Below are 8,442 nucleotides of genomic sequence, written 5' to 3'. Positions count from 1 at the left end.
TCCTGGGTGTAGTCTGATGGTTTAACCTACAATTTTTTTCAAAGGCTGCAGGTACTACACAAAGAAAACAATGTATTCTTTAGCATTCTTTAATAACTTAAAAGACAAAAGCAGGCACAACCAAAATATTACAGGCATGTAAAAACATGTATTCTTAAATGTTATCTTCACTTAGAAGAAAGTTTTCCTCCTTCCTAGAAGGAGCTGAGATACACCTGGTGAGCCAAAAGCCATAGCTTCTGGCTGGGCAGTGGATCTGCACGGAGTGAAGGCTTTCTTCAAACCTTTTCAGGACCAACGTGAATCTGTGGTTAAAAAACATGGTGACATTAAGAACTTTTTAAAAAAGGTTTTCTCCCCAACCTTCCATTGTGCAGGATGATTTCTGGCCCCTAGAATCTAGCAGTAGTTACTATAACCAGTATTAAAATGTGTTCACAAAAATAAAGACACACTAGAAATAAGACTGCCGATGTTTAAATGAAACAACTAACTGTGCTGAATAAGCAATCCCTGAAGGAGGAAGAAAACAGTACTGAGTTACTTACCAACGCTTCCTCTTTCCAGCTGTATTTTCTACACTTCCAAAACTTCGTTTCTGTCTGGGCACCGGAACACAATGATCTCTAGCGGATCGGTCACTCGATTTTATTGTCTGCATACATTTAATTGTTGTAAGAAACTTGGCACATTCTAGAAATCCACAGGCCCAAGCAAGATCTTCAGCTGTTTGTCCATTCTTATTACATAAACTGAATTTAAGACAAAAATTGAGTTACATAAAAATTGGTCATTGTTTAGCCTTTTTTTTCTTAATATATCCTTCTACAAAGGAGCTTTGGGCTTATACAAATGTTGGTTTCAGAACAGAAGTAGTAAAGGAATCAGAGAAATTCCAATACTCCCTGCTATTGCACCCTAAGTGGCTAGCACAGAGTTCAGCAAAGAGTGGACATCTGATTGAATGAAAGAGTGTTCTGTGCTCAATATAATAAGGAATACTCAAAGGAAGTCAATGAGAACTTTTATAGAAGGGATTATCCCAAACCAAAACTAAGATGTAATATTGCCACAACAGATGAACAGAACTGCACCTCTGATTGCTAAGGATCCATTTTTTACTTAAATTTAATAGTATTAGGTATCATTAACAGCCTAAATTAACAATTAAATGACAACTCTAAATTGTCAATTAGGTAGGCAAACATTTTTAAAAGCACATAGAATTCAGCTTCAGGAGTTTGATTAACTTATAATCCAAGAAAATACAGAATTTGAAGCCACTGATTTTATACTTACTCTATTTGGGCATCCCCGGCTACAAGCAGGCTAAGGCATTCCAGACTTCCAACTTTTGCTGCCTTGTGTAGTGGAGCCTCTCCAAAAACATCCTTAAAGATTAGACAGCACATTTTAGTCTCTCCCCAAAACAATTTCTGTGGAGGTTGGTAGGGGAAGTCTAATTACTGTTTAAGAAAGCCAGTTAGAACCACACTGTACTCAATTTTTTAATTCAAGGGTTTTTTTTTTAATAAAGTTCACTTGGTGTTCTATTAAATACAAAGTTTTCATCAGTAAAACACATGCAGCCACAACTACCTACATCAAAATTCAGGTGAATAAGAAGCAAAGCAGAGTATTACAAAGGTAAAACGATTTACAATTTAAACTCACCCTACTTTAATATTCAATGGGCGATGCAGACTACCATAAGAAAGTTCTGTAGAAAACTGTAATAGTTGTTGAGTTTGCCTCACAACTGTTATTTAAGTAATTACTGTACTGAGACACTTAATTTGGTAATGTAGCAACTGTTCCTTTTGAAATAAACTGTAGACCTACGTATGCTGAGCAATATCCTAGCCAGGAGCCATACAGATGGCTAATGAACACTTGAAATGTGGCCAGACTGAGTTGAAACGTGGCTGTAAATGTAACCAGACTGAGATGTCTGAAAAGAAAATGGAAAATATAAGTAATGCTTTATATTGATTACCTACTGAAATATTGAGTTAAATCATAAAATTTCATGTTTCATCTCATTAATGTGGCTACTAGATTCCACATTTCTTAAATGTCTCCCTTTATATTTCTATCAGACATCTCTGCGAGAGCCATGTTTACAGCAAGGGAAACAGTATTTTGGCGTCTGCGAAACGTTTGTGCGGATCTGGGTGGAGGGGAGGGTTGTACACAGCAACAGTCAGTAACCTAGTTACCTGCTGGTTGAGGTCAGCGCCAGTTTGCAGCTGCCACAGAAGCAAGCAAGCAAGGCCGCCCCCTGCGGCCAAATGGACAAGCGACTGCTCGCAGGGATCCGGGGGTGCGTTGACCGAGGCGCCGGCCTCCAGCAGATGCTTCAGACTCTCCACCTGCGGGAGGAGAACAGCTCCAGCACCCCTCTTGCCTGTATCCTGCCCCGCGCTCGAGAATCTTCCCCCACGCCCCAAATCTAACTCTGAAGAGGCCTGCCTCGGCAGCGCTCAGTGGTCAGTCCCCCTCGCTAGTGCTCCCGAGCAGACGGACACCCGGAGAAGTAAGCCTGCAGGACGAAAGGGGCCCGCGTCTCACCTCCGGGTTGCAATCAAGCAACAGCATTTTCCGCCTACAGCAGAGGACGGGAGCCCTTGGGAGTGCGGAGCGGCGGGGCAGCAGGCGCTAGGGACCAGCAGGAAAGAGTGCACAGCCCGCCGGAGTGCGGGAGGATTTAGATTGCCCGGGCCAGGGGGCCGGCCCCCCGCCGCCGCCGCCGCCGCCGCGCCCCAGCCCTGGCCGCGCCCCAGCAGCCTCGCCCCGCCGGCTGCCGGGCCTTTCCCCGCCCTGCGGGAGCAGCACGTACACAAACACCGGCACGTGCCCCCGCGAGGCTGGCTGGGGACGAAGGTGCGGGTTCGCCAGCCGATTGGCCAGCCGGGAGGCGCCAGGCCCGCCCACTTCGGGGCGGGGCCCTAAGGAGCCCCGGCGGCGCCGCAGTGCGCGTGCGCCGCCGAGGGTGCTGGGCGGGGTGGGGGGGTGGTGCTCCAGCGGCAGCCATGAGGCGCGCTGAGTTTGGCACGTCGCACACTAGCGTGCCCGGCCCTTTGGTCCCTGTGGAGAAGCGGGTGTCGCGGGCGAAGGTTTTCGTTGCTGCTAGCACGCACGTAAGCAGGAAACGAGAGAACTCTGGCAACGCCCCCTCTGGAAGCCGTTGTGCGTGGTGCTGGCGCCGTGTTCTGCGCCCTCCAGCCCCGGAGGAAGGATGAGCGTTCCTTTAGCGTCACGTGCAAAGTCGCCCCCCGCTCGCCTCTGTCACCGACGCCCTGGACTTTCAGGGATGAATGCGGGGGCGGAGGGGCGGCGAACGTGAACTAAGGTTTTAGCACAGGGACCGCGCTGACCACCCCCCGCCCCCCAAACTAGACGAGTTCTCACACCGGGCCCTTTCGGTGACCCCACGCCCGTACTGGGGAATCCGGTAAAATCCGGCCAACCGCTCTACTGTGTCCCCTCCTGCGGACTGGCTAACGCACCGCTGGGCTCGTCGCCTGGGGAGAGGTTGCGGGCCCGGGCTGTTAACCTCGAGCTTGCATAAAGGACGAGGACACGGTGTCAGCCCGCACACTGACGGGCGGGCGGAGGAGGGGGTTCAAGGAGAGTCGGACGCAGACCGAGGACGTGTGTGGCCGGAGGGGCTCTTCGCCGGCGGGGCCGCCGCTCCCTCGCGGCCGCGCGGAGGGGAAAGCGCGGGGGGCGCGTGGCTGGGGGAGGGGGGCGGGCGGCCTGCGTACTGTCCTGCTGGAGTCGTTCCCTGCGGCGCCGCTTGGGAGACAGATTTCCGGACCTCACACTGTAGCCGCCCACCACACCTATCACCTCTTGCCTGTCTTTTCCTGAACGCTTTTTTCCACATCGGTCTTGCCAGAAGCTAAAGCTGGAGCCATACATTCATTTTCCTTTACCTCCTCGGTGATTTCCTTCTTCCTATTCATACCTTTGAGAGCAGGACCCATGAGGAAATAGTGTTTATTACTATGCTTTTGGAGGACAAGCTCAATGAGTGGACTTTTAGTTCTAATTTTGGTTGCAGGATCTTGTTTATTTTGTAGTAAGAGCCATAAAATAATTTTACAATAATGAATCTATCATGCACTGACCCAAGCGGTAGTTTTCCACATTCTTACTCCTGTGTATACCTGAACATAAATATGTGTGTGTATATATATATATATGTTCAAACAGAATCATGCTTGTGTTCTGTATTTTTTATATTGAAACTATTCAAAATACCTTTTTTATGATATTTGAAGAATGTCGGAGATCTGTGAGAACACATGATCGCTGACAATTGCCCTTTTCTCCTGTTTATCAGTTAGGTGAGCACTGTTTTTTAAAGAATATAATTAAGCTTCAGGTTCACACAGATGAAAATTAATTTAAGAATCCATTTTCAGGAATTCTGAAGTGATACAAGGTATTATCAGAGAAGTTCTTAGAGTTCTAAACAGAAATGGCAGTTAACCTGTGCAATGCCATATTGGTGTGATGAATCTGCCTCCGTATTACATCCTTTTTATTTAAAACAACATTCTATTCAGCAAGTGTTCAGTCTGGTAATTAGTGTTAACTTCTTGTTACATATGTGAGTTTCACAAGGATAGGGAATTTTGTGAATGGTTGTTAAAGCTTTTCTCCTTTCAATCACTTCCTACTTCTCCATTGCTGACAATGTTTCAGAAAATAATATGTCTCAGCTAAGTATCTGGTTTACTGTTAGTAATGGGCCGAAAAGCTTTCTAAAAATGAACAAAGCTGGTGGAGCACAAAAAGACACAGAAGAAATACATGTGGGGAAGAAATACTGTTTACCAGCAAGCAGCTGGAGTTATTACTGAACATGTACCGTGGGGGGTCAGTTTTCTAAAGAGGAAAATGATCTAAGATGCATATCCAACGGGCACTCTTCTAAGCAGTGTTAATTCTATTTATGTTTAATTTGCTGGTAGATAATGTTTCCAGAAAGAGGATGCCATTTAGAATGAATGTTTTTAAAAAATGTTGGATGATGACTAAGTGACCAAATGAATGGAAGATAACGTAGACTGAGGAAGAGTGAGTAGGAGGAATCTGCCAGGTAGTCCATGAAGGGAAGAGTATTTCTAAGGAGTATAAAATATCTTCCAGTGTTAAGAGAACTATGTGCAATTCAGTCTAGTTGCAGAATATGATACACAGCAGTGATGTAAAATAAAGATTTACAAATAAGAAATTATATTAAATGGCCACTAATATCTATTCCAATTTATTAAAATAAATTGACATTGAGCACTTCCTATGCCCCAAGATTAATACAGATAGGTATTGTTATCTGTTCCATTTTACAGGAAAGGAAATTGAGGCTTAGGGAGGTTCGATAACTTACCTAAGGTCCTATCATTATTAAGGGGTGGAGCTGAACTCAGACCGTTTGACTCCAGAGACCACATTCTTATATCTACATTTTAAAGAATTTTGGTCATCGTTGGTAGATTTGAAGTTACTAAGATTTTCTTTTTTTTTTTTACGATTTTATTCATTTATTTGACAGAGCACAAAAGCAGGCAGAGCAGCAGGCAGACGGAGAGGGAGAAACAAGCTCCCCACTGGGCAGAGAGCAGGACCCAGGGCCTGGGATCATGACCTGAGCCGAAGACAGACGCTTAACCAACTGAGCCACCCAGGCGCCCCGAAGATTAACTTCTTAAAAGCAAAAGAAAGTCCTTAGAGACTATTATGATAATCCATAGAAAAACAACTCTTTCATTCAATGAAACATATAGTGAAGTTGAATCACTAAGTTGTACACCTGAAACTAATGTAACATCAACTATATTCAAATAAAAAAATGTTAAGGAATATTTGGCAAAAACAAATGAAAAAAGAAAACAATAGAGGAAATAGGGGCAATTCTGTGCACTATCTTCGCAGTTTTCGGTAAATCTCAGATTATTCTAAAATATAAAGTTTATTTTAAAAAAGAGGACTGAGGCAACTGAAAATTAAACCATTATGTACTCTTTCTCTTTCTGAAGACCACGGCTATTACAGCTTTTGTTTATTCAGATATTTAGTTTCACCTTTAAGTAACCCTCTTCCCAAATACAATAATGACAGAAGATACCTAAAACATTATGAAGCTAGTTTTAATCAAAAGAACAAAAAAAATTTCACAAAGTTTTCAAAACCAATCACTACTTAGTTTTTTTGTTCTGACTGACCAGTATACTTCAGTTCCTCTGCAAAACCCAGTGCCCATTGCATTGATCACTGGAAGATCTTACCAGGCTGTTTCTAGAATGCTCAGTTATTTGGGCTCACATCACTTTGAATTTTTTTCCACATCTATAAAGATTATTTTAATATCTAATATAATTAAATATTACATGACTGGTGAAATAGGAACAGTGAGAGCTATAATTTTTTGAGAAAACCAAACTCAATGCTTTCAAAATCACCAAGTCTCTAAGAAAAATGTTTCCCAAGTAGGTGAGGATAAGTCAACCGTAAAAGATGAGAAAGAGCTCTACATTCAGACTGTTTTATGGCCATTTTAAACTCATACTCCATTTGAAAGAAACATAAAGTGGAATTCATATATATGCCTATGGTTTATGAAAGAAAGACAACTCTAAACTCTCATGGTCAGCCCCTATTAAGGAGATAGCTTCCAACCCTAGATGAAAAGATTGGAAAGTAGCATATATTTACATGTTATAAATTAAAATGTATATGGTCTGATCATACACTCTTTTTAACTGACCACAATAAATGCAGTAAAAGCATTTATTGGGCAACCTATATCTTTCATTTAAGGAATATAAAGAGAGTAGCTGAAGAGAATGCATTATATTTTTTTCAAATTTTTATTTAAATTCCATTTAGCTAACATGTAATTTAGTATTGGTTTCAGGAGTAGAATTTAGTGATTCATCACTTACATATAACACCCAGTGTTCATCATAACAAGTGCCCTCATTTACCTTTGGATGTTGAGTGAATCCCCTCAGGAAAGACCCTGGTAGCCCTAACTGGCCAAAAAAGGTTTCCACACAGCAGGAACAAGACAGGTGAGGCATGTGAATCCCACGTAATTACCAAGATTTTTAACAAATCAATCTCTCCTAGACTGGTTTATTTGCTCACAGAAAACATGGTAAATTGGAGAAAAATTAAAAAGCTACCAGGCTCTTCCACCCAGTGCTTATCTGGTAGTAAAAGACATCCTGTCTTTTCCCACACTTTTTTTTTTTTTTTTCTCATTTCAGGGCATGAAAAAAACACTTTTGTTTTAAATAAACAAATAGACCTAACTGGAAGGGGGAAAAAAAATAAAAACAAGTCCACTGCCTGATTCCATATTGTCTTTTGAGATCTCTGTAATATCCATAATATTCTAGGTTTCCATATATGTGTACAGGTTATGCTTCCAGATAATATATGAACACTATTATTCTCTTGATGACTACTAGACAACAGCAATGAACAATAACAATAAACACAGGCCTTTGCATTTTTTTCCCAGGACACTTATTTAACTCTATTTTCATGGGTACCAGTAACATTGTTTTATCTATTATGATAGGAACTTCAGTGTTGTACCTTGATTTTAAAAGAACTTTAAATAAGTGTGCTCCGCAGGATCATGTATGCAGTGTTTCTGCCTAAAGAAGCCCATTACAGACTCAGGACCCAACGTTTTTATTGGAGGCTGGCGTGTAGGCATCCTCTGCCTAGCAACTACTAAAATCACAGAATTCCAGAAGGAAACAAATCTGCCGTACATCATCATGTTGTTTATATAAACGTAAACACTGCAAACTCATCTTGTCATCTGGGGACAACTCAAGTGTCAAGTTCCCAAATGCCAACCAAGGACCAACCTTGTCAGCGTGTCCTTCTAAAGATGGCAGCCCCGGGCCAGCTGTGCTCACTCTTCTCTGCCTAGGAACACAAGAATAACCCATAAGAGACACTAACATTCTTAAACTCATTTTCACAGCAGTTTGACATTTAAATTACCTTTTGCTATTCCATAAAAAATTTACAAACCATTTTTAGACAATTTTATCACATTCCCAAAGATGTACATTTTTACCTAATTGGTTTTTTTTTTTAAAGAGGGAGGGATACTTTGGTGAGAATTGCTATTTAGGATTTGCAAATACCCAAATTTTTACATGAATGAAATAGCAGGCCAACCCAGATGTACATACCATGTTGAGTGTATGATCAACACAGAGGGAAGCAAAGGCCCTTTCTTAAGGGCTACCTGCTGCAAGAGATCCCGAGATTCTCCAAGGAGGGAATCTGATTTTGCCAAAATCCAAAGGGGCTTTTTGGACCCAGTTGGAGTATTTTTTTTTTTTTTTTATAATATCTGCAACGTGTTGAAGTGGCCCTATGTGTGATTCCAGGATCTTTCTACTT

At 42.2% G+C, this 8,442-nt stretch overlaps 1 protein-coding gene across 2 annotated transcripts; it reads right to left on the bottom strand.

Moving 5' to 3' along the window:
- Positions 1-73: 73 nt before the first annotated feature.
- Positions 74-2,837, bottom strand: ANKRD37 (ankyrin repeat domain 37). Of its 2 annotated transcripts, XM_028099715.2 has the most exons (5): positions 2,572-2,837; positions 2,220-2,372; positions 1,300-1,436; positions 549-752; positions 74-305 (listed from the first exon to the last, which is right to left on the bottom strand). In XM_028099715.2, coding segments are annotated over exons 1-5 (522 nt in total). In that variant the 5' UTR covers positions 2,599-2,837; the 3' UTR covers positions 74-304. The 2 variants fall into 2 exon arrangements, with proteins under 2 accessions (XP_027955516.1, XP_027955517.2); XM_028099716.2 differs by lacking the exon at positions 74-305 and having other exon boundaries at positions 545-752; positions 1,300-1,391; positions 2,572-2,833.
- Between the last annotated feature and the right edge of the window lie 5,605 nt (positions 2,838-8,442).

Source organism: Eumetopias jubatus, unplaced genomic scaffold (genome assembly GCF_037043125.1).
Source record: "Eumetopias jubatus isolate StellerSeaLion01/CBP00866 unplaced genomic scaffold, mEumJub1_p1.0 scaffold_2, whole genome shotgun sequence".
Classification (NCBI taxonomy): domain Eukaryota; kingdom Metazoa; phylum Chordata; class Mammalia; order Carnivora; family Otariidae; genus Eumetopias; species Eumetopias jubatus.
This window is presented reverse-complemented; position numbering and strand designations above follow the sequence as displayed.

Excerpts from the sequence above, each read along its gene's own strand:
- ANKRD37 (XM_028099715.2), bottom strand. The coding sequence starts at position 2,598 with ATGCTGTTGCTTGATTGCAACCCGGAG. Across the intron at positions 2,373-2,571 it reads TGCTTGATTGCAACCCGGAG|GTGGAGAGTCTGAAGCATCT; the intron begins GTGAGACGCGGG and ends CTCCTCCCGCAG. Across the intron at positions 753-1,299 it reads GCCGGGGATGCCCAAATAGA|TTTATGTAATAAGAATGGAC; the intron begins GTAAGTATAAAA and ends TCTTAAATTCAG.